The following is a 17,935-nucleotide window of genomic DNA, read 5'->3' on the forward strand; positions in this document are numbered from 1 at the left end:
GTGTGACAGACACTTGAATACCTTTGGCAGGCTGGTGAGTAGTCTCTCTAGGGACAGGCTTCGGGTTTGCAGGTTTACTGACAGAAATACCCCAAACTGAGAAGCAGAGGGGACGGGGCAGAAAACACAGAGCAGAATGTCTAGACTGCAGGACACTGTGAAGGTGAGCCGCAGGGGAGAGAGGAGCAGGACCGACTAGTACTTGGAGAGCAGCCGCAGAGCTTCCCTAGTTAGTGCCTGATGCCCTTAGGTCCAGGGAGCGCGGAGAAGAGCAAGCAAGACAAATGCTGCAAATGGAATGCAATTCAAGGCTGCACACCAGAAACACACCAGAAACGTAGACGCTAACCCTGGCCACACTGTGGAGACTTCAGAAAATCCAAGACACAGAAACAGTCCTCTTTGGGCAGAGACGTGGGGCTGCCTCCTGCTGCGGCCTCCTCCTGGGGCCAGCTCACTCTCCCAGGCCTGTGCGCTCAGGTCCTGCCCTTGTGTTCCTGTTCTCTGATCTGCGTTTGTAGTCATTGATGGAGGTCTAAAGGGCCCCTTTGGCTGATTTGAGGGGAGTCAGCAGCTTTTCACTCACACTCTTTGGCCATAAGGAGTGCTTCCTCCAGCTCCACCACGAGTGCAGCCTGGAATTGACATTCCATTCGCAGCCACTTGTTGGAACAACACATTTTCTCCCTGATGAACCACATGGAACGCAGGTCTAAGCCGTTCCAAGGCCAGCTCACTTCTGCAACCCAGAATAACCGCAACATTGAATCATAACATGAATAAGAAAAAAGGGGCTTTACCTGTAAACACAGAGGCTAAATACATCAATACAAAAGACCATGACAAAATGGCTGTGTTCTAAGAATGTGAATTTTGTTTTATATTTAGAAATCAACTTGACTTTCAATAAAAAAGAAAGATAGCAGGATAAATCGAATAGATACAGAAGAGTGATTCAGTAGAATTCAGCACCTTTTCATGGGGAGAATCTAACAAAATATCGCTACAGAAGAATGTCACTGTCAATAAGCACCTAAAACTTGAGCATCCAGGGACACAGGTTGCCCAGCGTCAACTCTTCTGCTCCACCCGGCGTGCTGAGCACAGGGGATAGACAGTGGGATTGGAAAGGAAGCCACCATCCTGCGGGCAGGTCTAGGATCCCTCAGCCAAAATGCTTGGAACCACAGTGTTGTGGGCTTTTCAGATTTGGGAATATTTATGTGGATGGACAGAGCGTCCTTGAGGATGGGGCCCCCTTCTGAGTACGAGGTCCATTTGTGTTTTACTAGCACCTAAATATCCTAAAGGCTTCTGTGTACAGTACCTTTATTACACCTGTATTTTGACCCTGAGGTGTGGAATTTTCCACTTGTGCTATTATCAGCGCTCAAAGTGTTCTGCATCTTGGAGGATTTGGGATTTTCAGATTATTATGTTCAACCTGCATATGAAATTTTAATATAACCTGTGTGAGAAAATTTCCCATAAATCTATAAATTATTTTAGTGACTATAATTAACAAGTACATTTTACAAACTCATTTGATACAGAATTAGTTTATAGAATTCAACGATATTTTTGTATGCCAATAATAAAAATGTCTTAAATATTAGTTAAAAAAGGAAAAATTAAAAGATACCACTATAACAAAGCATCAAAAATATATTAACTAGAATATAAAAAGCAAAAGATAATGAAAACAATATAATGTTCTTGAGAGAAAATTTAAAGGACCTAAACAAGTGGCATTGATTGGGAAGATTCGGCATTAGGAAAGTAGTATGTCTCCAGGAGCCACTAGCTACACATGGCATTTGAGCACTTGAAACGAGACTACTCTGAATCGGGCTGTGCGCTTAGTATAAAATGCTCATTGGAATCAAAGACTCAGTATGGAAAATCGAGTGTCAAATATCTCAATTGTTTTTAAATGTTGATTACTGTTTTAGGTTGTAACATTTGTATATATTGTTATAAAACATTAAAATTGATTTCACCTGATAACTCTTTACTTTTTCAATTTGACTTATAGCAAATTTAAAATGTGTAGTTTTCATTTTTGGTTCACATTATATTTCTATTGGACAAGACTAGATTTTAGATTTGATGCCACCTCTGTCAGAATCAGAAGAGATTATATATAGTTTTTGAAAGTTGATAGGCAGTTCTAAGGTTTATGGGTAATAGAGGGGCAAGAATATTGAAGGCTCTCTTGGTAAAGGTCTCCATCATAGGGTTTCTCAATTTCAGCAGGTAGCCTGATTATTCTTGGTAGGAAGAGGATAGGGGGCTGTCTTGTGATTGTGCCATGTTCCTTAGCCTCCCTGGCCTCTACCCACTAGATGTCTGTAGCACCCCCATTTGTGAAAATCAAGATGTTGCCATATGAATAAATCAATGGGGAAAAACTTACCACATTGTCACAAAATTGCTCCTGTGTTACAGAATTGTCCCTGAGAAGGATGGTCTTTACTGGGTGTGAAATCTATCCAGCAAGTCAGTGCAGGCGAGGACCAAGGTAAACATTTGGTCAGTGGAGTGGAAGGTGGAGGAACAGAGCAAGGCCCGCACAGGTGCAGTAGGTCCATCTCAGTGGCACAGCTGTTAGGAAAGAAGTTTGACCTCTCGGCACCACACACACAGAAACCGGCTTTGGGGGATTTTGGATGCAACCTAAGAGACGAGATGATAAAGCTTTTAGAAAAGAATGTAAGAGATTCTCTTCATGGTCTCGATGTGTGGAAAGGTTCTCTAAAAGTCAGCAGCAGTGCTGATCATGAAGGAGAAGGGTGCTTAGAATGGGCTGCACCCAAGGCAGGATCCTGTTGGTGAGGAGATGCTGCAGGAAGATAGACCAGAGGCCACCAAGCAGCTGGACATGTTCCTGACATGTCTGCCACGGAGCTCGTCGACCCAGAATATGTGAAGCTTGCATTAAAACAGATCAGTAGGAAAAAGGCAGGTCCCAGAGGAGAAAGGCATACAATACCAGGTTCTCCCTGGTTCCAGAATCCAGAGCTCCAGGCATGGAGGTGCACGTGGCAGGGGAGCTACAGCTCACAGGTGTCTCTAGCCTCCAGGCAGGCGCAGGGCAGAGCGGGAGCGGCTAGCCTTGGCAGTAAGACCAGACGGCCAGGGCAGTGTCGGGCTGCGGGGGCGGGCCTGCTGTACCTACAATGACCTGCCCGGCTGCAGGGAGTGGTGTGTCCTAGAGGGTGCTCCACCGGGAACCTTGCAGTAGTGTATTCCATCAGAGGCCAAGGAGGGGCTTCCCTAGTAATGCATTCCCAAGGGGAGAAGCAGGCAGCACTGAAACCATTCACAACTACGTCCAGCAGCACAGCGACTCTCTCGGATTCTGTGTGTGGGGGGGGGACAGACAAAAGAATAGGTGTCACCGTAACATTTTACCTAATTTCCTTTAACAGGTAAAACTAAACTCTAATATGATAAGAGATAACAGCCATTTTTATAATAGCTGAAATCTGGAAATAATCCAGGTGTCTCCCAGCAGGCAGTGGTTGGAGGCATTTTTGTGTATTCATGCAGTGGAATACTGATAACAAAGAGAATGAGCCTCACCGTGCAGCAACGCGGAGGGTCACGCAGGCACCTAGACGAAAGAATCTGCGGTTCCATTCATGTCAATTTTAAACAGGCAAAAAAACTGAACTGCAGTGTAAAAGTCAGGACATGGGATGTCTTTGGGTAGCAGAATAGTGACCAGGGGAAGAAGAGGCCATCTGGGGATGGTGTTTCATGACAGCCCCTCAACCATACATTCGTGTTTGATATCCGGGCCTGGCACAGTGAGATGAGCCTGGTGTGGGTGTCGCATCCAGCTCTCTGCCTCGTTGCACATTTGCAGAGTGAATAGGACACCAACCCACTCTGTTTCTGGCCAAGCACAGCAGACTCAGCAGGTGAGCTTGGTGGTGGCTGGCTCTGCCCTGGTTGTGGGCCTGCTAGGCCAGGTGCCTGCTCCAGGAAATTGAGGACCCCCTTCAGAGTCCCCTCACATTCGCCAGCCCAGTGGGACCTCTGGTAGGGGTCAGATAGTTTGTTTCCTTTTCTGCATGTTATCTCACTAAATGATCTCAAGGCTTTCAACAAGTGTCCAGTGTAGGTAGGTTCTTCTTTGCCTTCTGTTTCCTGGTTGGTCGTTGCTGGCATGTGATAGCTATTACTGCTGCTGCCACTTGGTTCTAAGTGCTGTGTGCATTAACACTTTTAATTTTGTCTCAAACCTTCCATTGTGCACAGCTAGGAGCTGAGAACAAAGAGAATAATAAAGACACACCACATTTATGGCTGTGGTGAGGTTCTCCCTGGTTCCAGAATCCACGTTTATCTGGCCTGTGGCTCTGTGCTGGGAAAGCTGTTGATTTTCATTTTGTAAATGACTGCTGTCTCAATTCTAATCTGATTTTTCACTTGATGGTCTTGGGGTTCCCAGAAGCCAATTGCATTATTTACGGTTAATTATTTTTATGTGCTCTCCAGTAAGTCCTGTCTGGCTATCTTGCTTGGATTATAACTTGCAGGGACACGCTGACACAGAAGTAAGAGTGGACATTCTTCTGTTAGTCCGACTAAATGGGAGTGTCTTTTTTTTTAACCACTAAGAATTACTTGGACCATTGATTACAAAGTACTTTTCCTTATGTTAAGTGTGTTTTTTAATGGGTTTTTATTTGTTTATTCTGTTTGTTTGTTTTTTTTTTTTTTAAATCAGGGCTGAGCCTTTAAACTCTATCCCATGCCTTGGGTATCTGTGAGTTTTTTTTCTGTGCTTAACTGTTAGTGTGATGAATTGTATACCCATTTAGCCTAATGTTGAATCATCTGCATTCTGAGAAGTTTTAACACAGTGCTAAGTTTTATTTGCTAAGCTGTCACTAAGATCTTTGCATATGGCAGTGCAACTGAGACTGGTTTGCCGTTTTCTCCTTGAAGCTTAGCATTGCTGTGGAAGGAATCTGGGAGAGTGCTGCCTTCTCTCTCGTGCGTTGCGTGGTGGGTGGGATGTGCCTGCCAAGATCTCCTGTGAAGGGCTCATGCATTTCCTCCTAGTCACAGAGTGTTTAGCAGGGACGGGGAAGAGGTTGGTGTCCTGCTTGTGGCTCACTGTTTCCTCAAGTTGCAGGTCCTGCCTCCACTCAAGGGAAGAGTGCACTTTGTAGATTTTAGATTTTAAGTTATCAGTAATGTCGTTTTGAGATTTTTCAATAAATCTTTGCATCTTTAATTGTTTCAAGTTCTAGAAGGGGAGCTGCAGAGTTAAAGGGTACAAACCTTGGTGTGTGTGTGTGTGTGTGTGTGTGTGTGTGTGTGTGAGAAAGAGAGAGAGAGAGAGAGACACACACACACACACACACACACACACTCAGGGTCTCCTGCACGCGAGGCAGGCACTGTGCCACTCTGCTACTTCTCCAGCCCTTTTTACTGTATTTTGAGGTGGGATCTCCCTAAGTTGTCCAGGCTGGCCTCAGACTTGTGGTCCTCCTGCCTCAGGGCGCTGCTCCTCACCCCCACCCACTTCCCAGATCAGGGGCGCACCTCACCAAGACACCTTGCAGTGTCTAAGCTTCTTGAGGCCTAATGGCTCTTGTCTGGTTGCTTTTGGAGAACCATGTTTCTTTGGGACATACTGTAAACAAACGACGACATTGACATCTGTAGGTGTGCCTCTTCTTCCAACAAGTAATGCCAAGAGGTTATTGAAAGATGAGAGAGCAGGAGAGAGGATGAGAGTGACCATTCTTGTCATTAACAATTTGAGTGTGATCATTGTCTGAAAGCCCACAGGTTCTTTGCATTAATTTCCCACAGCATAAAGGTTTTGGCAGCTTGATATTTCTTACTGAATCTAATATGCTGTGTGTGCCCAGGAACCTTGGGGTACCTCACATAGTGTAGGTGTTATGAAGAGAGAACAGACACTCTTGAGTAGCAGTGCCTTTTCTTAGGCCCACGAGGATCTTACTTCATTGGGGATTTTTTTTCCATTTGTACCCAAAATATAGCTTATGGTACATGAGCCTATGCTGAGCCTCTCTCATCTGGGGTTGTCCAGGGGCTGGGAAGCTGGAGATTCCTCTTGGGTCACCATGTGACCACCACCATAATTAAAGTAGAGTTGGCTCTTCTATTTCAGCAGCAGCGCACTGTCTACCGGCTGACGCTTGTGAAGTCTTGGAATGTGGATGAACTCCAGGCCTACGCTGAGCTCGTGTCCCTGGGGAGCCCTGACTTCATTGAAGTGAAGGTAGGCCTGCCTACTAAGCATGACTCCTCTCACCGGGCTCCTGGTAGGGGTCAGTCAGGGACCTGAAGCTCCAATAGAGGTGCTCATGCAGCGAGTGGGAGAGCCTGGCCCTGTGCAGGGATGGGAGCTCTCAGGAAGACCCTCTCTTGCTCTTAGTGAGGCTGTACTGCAAGGGAGGGGATGACCTAATGCACCTAATGCAGAGTGACATTAAGCTGAGGAATGAAGTGGAAGCCTGGTGAGCTCATGCAGTAACTTGGTAATGAGCTTTATTGTGAAGCACTCTAGACGTGTTGCAGAAGTAGGTGGCTGGTCTGAGGGCTCTTCTCAACCACCACTGGGGATCTAAAAAGTCAGCACCCTGTGTTGCTTGCCAAATGAATATCTTAGGAACAGACAAAATCCACAGAAGTAAAACTCGTAGAGAAATATGTGATCCAGCCACAGTTTAAATGTTGTTAATACTGAAATACAATGTAGGAACATTTTGGGTCATATGTAGAGAGAGCGTGTCCCTGACTAGCCTATCAGGCCTCGGGCCTCAGGCACCAGTGTCCTGGTTGTCAGGTCCTGTTCCCTGGGGAGGAGACAGGCATGCATTGCTTTTATAATTCAAATGTCTGAAGTGGAGGGGTTACAGAGGTTCATGTCTGCAACCCCAGTCACCCTGGAGGCCAAGACAGGAGAATTGCAAATGGGAGGCCAACTAGATGATGGAGCCAGACCCTGTCTCAAAATAAAAGTGAAAAAGACTGGGTGGGGTGTAACTCTCTGTGGTAGCTTGTAGCTCGCCAACATGCCCAAGCATGCCCAAAGCCCTGGGTTCTACCTGCAGTACCACATGCCAAAAAGCAACAACAAAAAGGAAAAGAAAGCAAAGGAAATGCAGCTGGGATGTAGTTCAGTAGTAAACTCTCCAGGCCCTGGGCTTGATCACCAGCACTGCCAAATTGGGGGGAGAAATACTGAGATGAAATTAGTTAAGTTAGTGAGTGGAGAAGGCATGCTTTCCTGTTGAGGAGGACGAAGCACTTCAGGTCTGAGATGCTAAGAAGGCATCTTTTCTCTCGTTTTCTGTTGACATTTAAATTTTCAAAGTGTAAATTTTTTAAATAATAAGTTCTCTCCAGGAAGCATTTGATGAGACCTGGCAACGTGGTGGGCTAAGAGACCCTTTCCCCCATCAGAGATAAGTGCTTGGAAACAAAAGTGTCAGGAAAAGTGACTTTGGAGAGCACAGCTGTCCCTCAGGTCTGCAGGAAGCCGAGGGCAGGAATGAGTGCTGGGGACCTCCCAAATTCCCGTGGGCAGCATTGGGTCTGAAGGACAGAGGAGGCCTCTCCCTCAGTGACAGGCCAGGCTGGGCGAGAATGTGGAGGTTCCTGCTAGAGGGGCCTCTCTAGTCCCTTGCTGAGCCCCAGGGGGTTTGGAATTCAAATTTAGTGCTACCTCCAGGTCACATCAGGGCCCCTGAGGTTAGTCATGGCAGGAGCCAGCAGTGCTGTTGGTACCCCTCACCCGTATCTTAGTCTAAATTTCTGTAGACTTAAAAGTAGAGGCCTACACGTGTACGTATTCAGAATACTGAATTGAGACACCTAGAGATCGCTGACCAGTGAGCCCAGTTGCACGGGTACTCCCTCTTCAAGGTTTCACTGCCGGGCGCCGACCTGTGTGGTGGACCCTGTTGCTGACTTCCTGCTCACTGAGTTTGTTCTCTCTCTCTCTCTCTCTCTCTCTCTCTCTCTCTCTCTCTCTCTCTCTCTCTCAAGTGAAGACTGGGAGATGGGAGAGCAAGAAATGAAAGATGGAGACCAAGCAGAGATAGACAGAAGAGTTTATTGCCAGAACTGACCAATAGAGGCCCTCTCTCCATAGATGAGAAGGGCAACACAGGCTTGGGTTTTGGGGCTTTCATGGGGGAGGCTCAGGGATTAGAGCCGGGCGGGTCCTAATGCCCGCTGTTAAGGGTGGGGTTGGTATGAAGGGGTGGCGAGCCTTTCTCAGAAAAGGCCCTTGGACCGGAAAGCAATATTTTTTCCTTAAAATGGCGGCTGTCACTTAAGATGGCCATCCAGATGCTAACAAGGACCTTATGCTCTCTTCTCAACTTGTCACCCTGAGGACAGCAGACCGTCCTGCTGTGGTTGTATAGCCACAGCAGTAACCCCGGGTGGAGGAGGTCTCGGCAGTCCTCCTAGGGTGTGTGGTCTACCCAGGCAGCTGCCCTGGGGAAGGGGGTGCACCTGTCCCCACCTGTCCCCACCTGTGCTTCTTCAGTACTACAGAGAGAATGACAGTCCCTATCCAAGGGGCTCCATTGAGAATTCAAAAGTAACCCCACCTGGATTCAGTAAGCATTGAGATCTTTTTCTCTTAGACACATTTACTAAACTAAATCAAAAAATGCTATTTCTTTATTACATTGATTTCTTCTTTTCTTTCATTGCCAGTCTTGTAAAATATTTCTGTTATATTCTCTGTAAATTAGCATTTATTTTAGCATCATGTGCATTACATAGGCCTTCACTTGCTGGCCTGAGGATCTTAACTACCATTTTTTGCCTACTTGTTTGTGAGACAAGCTCACCTGCCGTACCCGTGAGCAAGGCATAGCCGTCTCTGCCCTGCTTGCACCTTGAGAACAGCATGTGCTCAGCGCTGGTTGGTGGCGGGCGGTTTCCAATTCCTGCCATTGGCACTGTTGTAGCCAGGCCTTGCAGAATGGCCGTCTTGGCACAGCCCCAGCCTCTGCTCTGCACAGAGGCAGTGGCGGAGCCACTGTGCGCCTGGGTGGCAGTGCCTGCGTGGGTTGGTGCAGAGTTCTGCAGTTCACTGTTGTGGAATGTGTGGCCTGATCTCCTGGGATAAGTGGCGGTGGAAGAGCAGGTCAGCCCTACTGTGGGAGCTCAGCCAGACACCCCCAAACCTGTGGCCTGTGCCTAGGTGGGGCAATGGGGTGGAGAGTCTGACGGGGCCGAGGGCAGCCTGGCTCCAAAGACGTGTGTGTGCGGCCGCCAGCGTGCTGTGCAGGTCTCCGAGGATGAGGGAGAGACCCCGTGGGTCCCGCCAAGAAGCTAGGCTCAGTTGTGGTGGGAGCTGTTGAAGCATTTTTAAATTAAGGAGCGGCATGCTTGGGGTATATTGCTGGAAGAAAACACTAAAAACTCACCAGGTAAATATTTCTTTTGTTGTCAAATTATAGGAAACAAAAACAGTGTTAGGAACTTTTTGACATCTGGTTGGTGTGAGTAGAATGTCAAATGGTCGAGCTGCCGAGACCCTGTTCTCTCCTCAGACCGTGAGTCCCAGGACGGCCTTGGCACGCAGCCAGCAGAAGGACCCCACGGGTTCCTCTCCTGCAGCAGCCTGGTGCTCAGAACACGGCCTAGATCTAGGTGAGCAGCTGGGTCTCTTGAGGACCTCAGGTGCTCCCTTGCTTCTTGGGCTTAGTCTGGACTTGGAGAAGGAGACTTGCTCAGGGGCAGGTGGGGAGAGGAGTGGTGACGGAGGGGAGGGTGGCAGCCAGCCAGGGCATGAGGCAGTGCTGAGCATTTCAGGGTTAGCTGTGGTGGAGGACGTCAGGCCCAAGCTCCCTGCAGACCATCAAATGGAGCAGAGGCGGAGGAAGCTGGGGAACCCCAGGTGGTGGGCGCTCAGGTCCAGAGATCGTTTTCTTCCCGGGTTCTTGTGCTGCTCTGCCCAGCTTTCTGCCCAGCGTGAGCACTGGCCTTGGTGCCTAGGAGGCTTCCACACTGCTTACCAGGAGGACTTTGTCAGGCCTGAAGGAAGACTGGACGGGAAGGTGCTCTTTAGGGGAAGGACTGCGAGCAGCCCCATAAGGAACTACCATGCTCCCTGCTCTCGTCCTTTCCAGACCCATCCCCTTAAAGTACTGTAGTTCATTGCTGCCCAGCAGTGAAGTATTTTCCAAAGCTGAGGTCTTACCTGAAATCTCCATGCTTCAGAGAACTAACTTTTAAGTAGAAAAAGAGACCTCTTTGCACTAGCTACTCCCTCCATGCTTGATGGTGTAATTCAGATATCACAGCAGTGTTTAAATTGAAGTTGAGGATATTTTATGACCTACGAATAAATCATTTTTTTTGTTATTTATATTTTTGGGTAAGTTTAGCACAGTTTTAAGCCTTATTTTCTTGATGTTTTGAACTGTATTATTATTTGTCTTGTTCATGTAAAAGGCACACTCAGTTTAGGCACTCTGACTCATGGCGGCCAGGGCTTTCCTGTGTGCAGTGTGGAAGCTGGGTTGTGGTGGCTTCTGCGTGCTAGGGGCCCTCTCACCTGAGCTCTGGCTTCGTGGTGGCTTCTGCATGGTAGGGGCCCCCTCACCTGAGCTCTGGCCATGTGGTGGCTTCTGCGTGCTAGGGGCCCTCTCACTGGAGTGTGCCGGCCAGGGTCACCTGGCTGCCCAGTGACTTGTGCCCACTCTACTGTCAGGGTGTGGGTCGCTCTGGAGTCCTCTGACATTAGGCTGTCTCCTGTTGCCTACTTGTGGCTGCCTGTGTCTGATGTCTGTTCACGGTATGTGCAGGAGACAGACTTTGAGTGCCACATACATCTGCTTTCGTTGTTGAGAACCACCTGGTGCAGGCCTGTCTAGAGAACGTTCAGACCAGTTGGCAAGAAAATTTGATTTTGGGGATATTTGAAGAGCCTGCACAATTAAGCTGTCTCTTTTTTTGAGGGGGAGGTGGTACCAGGGATTGAACTCGGGGACCCTCAACCACTGAGCCCCATCCCTAGCCTTATTTTGTATTTTATTTAGAGACAGAGTCTCACCGAGTTGCTTAGTGCCTTACCATTGCTGAGGCTGGCTTTGAACTTGTGATCCTGCTGCCTCAGCCTCCTGAGCCACTGGGATTATAGGTGTGCACCACCACTCCCAGCAAGATGTCTCTTATTATGAGAAAGTTAGTTGTGAGTTGTCATGGAACCTTCCCAACAGTGGGTGTGACTGTGAAGCCTTGGAGTCCGTGTGCCTGGCTGCGTGGCAGAGTTCAGGAGAGTTGGAAGCCAGTTCCCGGTGCTGCGGTTGCACCTGTCAGGGACGGGCGGTCCCGCGTGGTGTGTGTCAGGGACGGGCGGTCCCGAGTGCTTCTCTTTGTATGCTCATGTCAAAATGCAACACAGTGTGCTCTCCTTAGAGGATGATTCCTAAGGAGTGGCACTTCCCTGTTGGGACTTCACAAGGAATGCAGGAAGCATGCTGCTGGGTCATCCTGGAAATGGGACACTCACCCCGTTCCCGGGTGTCTGGAGCTGCCGCAGGAGCTGAGGGCCCAGCTTTGAGCGATGGGACTGTGGAGACTGGCCTCCCCATCTCTCCGCTCAGCAGAGGAGCCCAGCTGTGGGAATGGGCCTTACCCAGTGGAGTGGGCTGCCTTTTGGTTCTTTGTAATACTGCCCCTGACCTTTTTTGGAAAGAACATTCCACGGAACCTCCCTTTCTGTGTCCCCTACATAAGGATAAAAAACTCAGGTGGTGCTCTCTCTTTCCAGCAGGCCCCTAAGGCCGAGCGCCATCCCCAGATGTTGAAAAGGCACTCTGTGTGCTTCGTGAGTTCTTTGCCATTGTCTTTAGTCGCTGAAGTGGTCAGATTTTGTGAACCCAGCAGGGTCCCCAGCTTGGCGAGATGGCGGTACCCGGGAGCCCGCTGGTCTCCTGAGCCCTTGTGCTCCTGCACTAGGGCCATAGCTCCAGCCTGGGGTGGTACTCAGGTGCATGTGGTTGGAGGGCTCCACGGAGGCAGATGTGGGATGGTGGCTGGGGGCATCAGCTGCTGTCTTCGTCCCCCCTTGTGCGACCTTTGTCACTTTCTTCTCTTTAAAATGTTTGCTGGGGTGGGCTGGCCAGCTCAGGGGGATGTGTGACTGCCTCTGTTGTGACCCGCAGGGTGTCACCTACTGTGGAGAGAGCGCGGCCAGCAGTCTCACCATGGCCAACGTGCCCTGGCACGAGGAGGTGGTACGCTTCGTCCGAGAGTTGGTGGGTCTGATCCCCGACTACGAGATTGCCTGTGAGCACGAGCACTCCAACTGCCTCCTGGTAGCGCACAGACGGGTAAGCTTACCCCGCCTGCTCAGCCCCGCCTCCTCCCATCTCCCTCCCCTCCCTGCCCCGCCTCCCTGCTGTGTGTGTGTGTGTGTGTGTGTGTGTGTGTGTGTGTGTGTGTAGGTGTGGGGGGGCTGCCTGTCTGCAAGCCCTCCTAAGCCTGACAGGAAGGAAGCCCTGCATTCTGCTTCTCAGGTTCTTAGGCTCTTCTCAGTGTGAGATGGCTTCTGTTTTTAGCCCTCGTCTAGACATCTTGAAGTGCTCCCTGGTTTGTAATTTTTAGAAAAGTACATACTGAAAAAAACAGAAGCAAAACACCCTTGTTGTAACCTCCCGTCCCTTCCCGGGCGACAGGGAAAGCAACAGTAGTGAGCAGCCCCCGTGTGCGTTCGGCTATCAGAAGGCACCAGGGTGTTCATCAAGTTTCTGATTGCTTTGGATTTTGGCATCTGGAGAATTCTGTCTGAGGTTTAGTTCATGACACTACTTGTGTTTTTCCTCTTGGGCACTTTTATTAGGACCAGTGCCTCATCTAGTACTTTTTTAAGTGAAAAGGAAAAGTCAGCGTGGGTGGAGGTGGCACTAGGAGAAGACACCTGTTGGAAGACCAGCAAACGTGCAGCTGCCCCACCTTGTGTCCTTGCCGAGGTTGTAGGCAGCAGTGGGGTGTCTGCCCGTGGGTCCAGCAAGCCCAGGGTTCAGCAGTTGTGGGTAGGGGCTGGAGAGTGCGCCGAGGCTGGGTGGCGGATGCCTGGAGGTTCCATGGTGTTCGGCTCAGTTTTCGTTCAAATTCTCCACCGAAGAAATGCTGTTTTAAAAAGGGTCATGGATAAACCTAGAAAACATCATTTTTAGCTGAAAAATGGCAGGTACGGAAGGCCACGTGTAGGAAGCAGCCAGACCAGGCAGCTGGGGTCCTGGGTGATGAGCTGCTCTGAAACCTCATGGTGCCGCACAGCGTTGCGTGTGTGAGGGACCACTGAGGGCTGCCTGGGAAGGGCTGGCTCTGTGGGCGCGTGCTCCACGGCAAGAGCAGCCTGGCACCAAGAAAGGCAAGGAGCCGGTGTCGGCTGCCCCCTCGGGTCCCCGCAAGGTTTCCCAGGTTAATGGGTTTAGCGACGTGAGACCCATCCGTTGAGACTCCACACACTCTAGTCTCAGCTCAGTCTGAGGCTGAAAGCCCTCGTGGGCTGATTTGTGTGTCTGAGCTGTGGCCCGTCAAAGGCATGTCCGCTCAGAACGAGTAGGTCCAGGAGTTTCAAGTATTGGAATGTTGACGTAGCTGTGGAGAGAACTGGCGCACCAAGTAGCTCGTAAAGAGGAGAGGCAGAGGAGCCAGGGCAGGCCTGCGTTATCTATATTCTCCAGTAACCGTGGGTGAGGTGTTGCTCAGTCACCAGGAATACAGAGTCAAGCCCAAAACATCACGCTTCAAAATGGTCTAACAGAGAGACAGCGTGCCAGCAAAAGCGTGCCTGCTGGTGGTACCAGAGCTGTGGCAGAGCTGAGGGGGGCTGCTTGAGCTGGGCTTGGGGATGGCCAAGGAAGGCAGCTGCTTACCAGGAACCTGTGCGGCGGGAACCGTGGAGACGCTGGAGGTCCAGAGCAGGTGGCGGGAGAGGTAGGCGCACTTGAGTGGGCGGAGGCTGTGGAGCCTCCCAGCGCCAGGTGGGCTGTGGTTGGAATGCAGGGCTGGGTGGGAGGGGTTGTAAGGGTGTGGGTGAGGGTGCAGCCTGGGTGCAGGGGCACCAGCCAGGGTGGTGGGGGTCATGGCATTGTCTGCGTGTTTGTGTCTGCACCATTGTGGCATTGTCTGCTGTGTTTGTGTCTTATTTGTTTGGGAACGTGAGGACAGAGAGGCTGCACGTGGGCTGCAACGTCAGCTCAGATACCAGCTGGGAATGAGGTAGCAGATGGTGGGAGGCCGTGAGAAGGGTGCCCCAGAGGGCTTGAGATACCTGCAGGGCCAGGCACAGCCTGGCGCAGAGGTTCCCACGCCTTCTCACTTGAGGTTCACCTGGGCCCCTGGAACTTCTTCACAAGCACCGTCCAGAGAAAGGGCTGGCAATTCCATTTCTTGGCCCTGTTGAGAGCGACGTGGCACAGCCTGACACTGAAGCCAGGACTGCTCTCCAACTGGTCATCCATGTGGCCCACAGTGTCCGGCTCCACTGCTTCCCTCTGGAATTCATTGTCCAGCAGTGACCCAGTGAGTGCTCTGCTCTCGTGGCTTGGGAACCCTCAGAGACCCATCCCAGTGGCTCATTTCCCATTAGGTGTCCTCTAGCCTGTTCCCCTCCACTGGCTGCTTGCCCATCATGTCCTGCCTTCTGTGTTGACACCATGCCTGTGACCCAGCAATTGCATTTCCTGCCTGGCTTTTCCTGCAGGCCCACGGCTGGCCTTGAACCAGAGACGTCAGGATGGCCAGACAGCCACTGACCACCTCTGACTTCTCAGGAGACTGCTAGTTCTTCTGGAAGTGCCAGGGTTTCCGACAGCGCAAGCCATGGTCACACTGAAGCTCCACTTCCTGTTACCCAGGTTGGCCACCAGAGAAAGCTGTGAAATAGGGCTGGGGCTCAGTGGCAGAGTGCTTGCCTAGCGCAGGGGAGGCCCTGGGTTCCATCTTCAGCACCATAGAAACCAATGAAGTAAAGGAGCTGTGTCCACCTACAACCAAAAAAACTTTTAGGAAAGAAAGCTGAGTATGAAGCTCTTTCTTTGTAAAAGCATTACAGGTTGATACCAAACCATGAGGAGGTGTAGCCAGGCCTCCTGGACCCTCTCCTGGTTGTTCCAGATGACTGGGTCTGACATGGCCTGGAGCAGACCACCTCCAGGGGGTAACGGAGGCACAGCCCTGGGTCTGTTCAGATTCCGTCAGATTTACTTCTTGTATGTGTGGGAGCGTAAAGCTTACGCTTGCATAGATTGAGGTCATTTTGTCACAATCGAAAGATGAGCAGGCAGGGAACATGGCTCAGTGGTAGAGGGGTGCTTGCCATGCGTGAAGCCCTGGGTTTGACCCAGCACCCAAACGGACAGCAGAGCTGTCCAGTCACCATGAAGGTCTTCCTCGTGCTGCCCTTCTGCAGTCCCGACCACCTTCCATGCCTGGCCCTTCCTTGCCCCTAACTGCCACTGACCTGTCCTTCTTGTCTGCAGTTTTTCCTCTTGAGAACGGCAGATGGTCAGTTTCAGTGTGTGACCCTAAGGCTCATGGGCTTCTCTGGGACCCAACGGTTAGGTCACCTTTGAAGGACACCCTGTTCACCTTTGAAGGACGCCCTGGTGTCTCCCTGTTTTGGGGTATGGCAAACCCAGCTGCCCCCTGTGCTTCTGTCCAGGTTTTTGTGTTTTTGTTTTTCTTTAGATCCTCTGTCTCCCTGTTGAGGTCATCTTGTGCTTCCTGTGTTTGTTTAGGTAGCTCTGTGTCGAAATGGTCTTTTGCTGCCTGTATTTGCTCTTATCTTAATCACGACGTACTTTCTGGTCACCTCTCTGGCATTTTTTGCGCTGTGCTGGCCATGGAGTCTAATAATGTGGTGTCTTGGTTTGTTGGGGCAGTTTCTTCTCCTGTCTTTTCATGATCCTTTTAGCTCTGTGGGTCCGAGGTGTGACTGTCTTCACCCATAGGCTTATAGTGCACCTGTGGGGTTCTGGGACCCCTCCCTTGTGGGGAAGAACAGTGTTAACAGATCCCAGTGTAAACAGTGTACCACCTATGAGCAGTTAGTTGCTATTAAGACATTTATAGTTTGGTCACAATGTATAGAAATGTTGGACTTGATTATTACAATCAGTAGGTTTGTGAAAGGGTTTACAGATTCTGATGGAGGACAGTGAACTGGGGTGAGGTGTGGGATGATCTGCTGAGAGGAGGCAGGATGTGAGGATGTGGAGTTAGTAGATCTTAGGAAGCGTGAAAGAGGAATCTTATGGAGAGGGTCAGTAGCAGGAGAACAGAGAGGAAGTAATTGGGGGCAGGCAGGTACATGGGAAGACAGTAGAATAAATAAAACCCACGTATGTATTAAGGAAAATAAAAGATGTTAAATTGGACAAAAAAGGGGGGGAAAGGCATATACAACACAACTGTAATATGCTCTTCAGACATCCCATCCTCAAGATTCTAATTCATGCAAAATACTTGGTTTCCCACACGCTGGGAATGTGAGGGCAGAAGATAGAGGGCAGGAGGGGAGAGGGCGGGAGGGGAGAGGGGAGAGAGTGGAAGGCGGGAGGGAGGAGGGCGGGAGGGGAGGGGGAGAGGGGGGAGGGTGGGAGGGGAGAGGGCAGAGGGAAAGAGGAAAAGGAATCTCAAGGAAGAACCAGCATTGTTGATGGCTTTGGTTGGAGATCAGCATCTCTCCTGCTTCCCTTCTCATCCAACAGGCGGGGTTGTCTGCTGTTGCCTGGTGTCTCTGCCCTCAGGACGGTGAAGGTGACCACAGTGGGAGGGCCAGTCCTGGTGCAGTGCACCTGGAAGACTCCCCCAATCCTGGTCCCTCTGCAGCCTCTCCTCCTAGGGACCTCTCTCACCGTGGCTCCTGTGGGCGACACCAGGTCACACTGTTCACCTGTCCCACTGAAAGCTATTTTGTGTTGGCACTTACTGGCCACTGGGGAGACGGGGAGTTGGAAACCAGGTACCTGGCCAGCTGGAGTTCCAATCTGGGAATTGCCCCCACCAAAGACGGTGAGAAAGATGACCCAAGATGGAGCCGGGCTGCTTCCAGGGTAGAGGGCTGGGTGGGGGAGCCTGGCTATGGCACTGCGCTGTGTTTTCAGAGACTAACTCTGTGAAGTGCAGTGTTGGGGCTCCTGGTCGTCTCCAGAGCTGTGGGACGTCCCCAGGTGCAGGCAGACTCCTGTGCGGTGGGGACTGTGACTGAGCTGCCGACTCGAAAGATGGAGGCCACTGGGAAACCCCACGTTGGTCGTTGGGGGTCCACAGGGGAGTGGCGCCAGAGTTCCTATGGGTGGATAGCAGCTGATTGGAGCAGAGTGGCGTCTGGGAGTTCAGGGTGCTGATGTGGTTATTCTGCCAAGGCCCTTGCGCCCTGTGTGGGCTGGGGGTCAGGAGGCCTGCTCTAATACTGAGGCCTGGAGCCCTGGGCGCAGGCACAGCACTGGTGATTTCTACGCAAGAACAGCTGTGTAGGGTCCTCTGTCACCCTCAGAGAAGCAGTGTTCCCACTAGTTGAGACCTGGGTTATGGAGCAACAAGAGCGCTGCGTCCCTCCGCCAGCCATCTGGGACCCCTCCCTCTGTGCCGGGTTTCGTGTAGACGCAATTTCGCTCTCTTGGGAATGAAGGCCCAGGAGCGACTCGCTAGGGCGAGTGGCTGCCTATTTGCCCACTTGACATGTGTGTTTGAGGGGAGAGCACCATCATAGGGTGATCGGCCCGCATGGCTCACTGTTCCTGGAATCTCAGAAATCTCATTCTTATCCTGATGCCTTCCATCTTGAAGAGGTTGGTGACCTTGGGGCTCGTTGACCTTGTGTTGCCAGCTTTCAGATGAAAGTTCCTCGCAGGTCGGCAGGTCTTCGTGCAGAGTGAGCAGGAGGCTGGCTCAC

The 17,935-nt window shown here is 50.7% G+C and overlaps 1 protein-coding gene across 3 annotated transcripts in view; it reads left to right on the forward strand.

Annotated features, from left to right (window-relative positions):
• The window catches only part of LOC113190847 (S-adenosyl-L-methionine-dependent tRNA 4-demethylwyosine synthase TYW1-like), a 107,877-nt gene that overhangs the window by 76,563 nt on the left and 13,379 nt on the right, over positions 1–17,935 (forward strand). For 2 of the 3 annotated variants that reach the window (XM_077802342.1, XM_077802344.1), the window contains exons 14-15: positions 6,164–6,274; positions 12,192–12,359. In XM_077802342.1, the coding sequence (XP_077658468.1) occupies positions 6,164–6,274; positions 12,192–12,359 (279 nt within the window). The remainder of the gene's footprint in view (positions 1–6,163; positions 6,275–12,191; positions 12,360–17,935) is intronic. The other variant, XM_077802343.1, reaches the window with a different exon arrangement.

The sequence above is a fragment of the Urocitellus parryii genome, chromosome 9 (genome assembly GCF_045843805.1).
Source record: "Urocitellus parryii isolate mUroPar1 chromosome 9, mUroPar1.hap1, whole genome shotgun sequence".
NCBI classification, from domain to species: domain Eukaryota; kingdom Metazoa; phylum Chordata; class Mammalia; order Rodentia; family Sciuridae; genus Urocitellus; species Urocitellus parryii.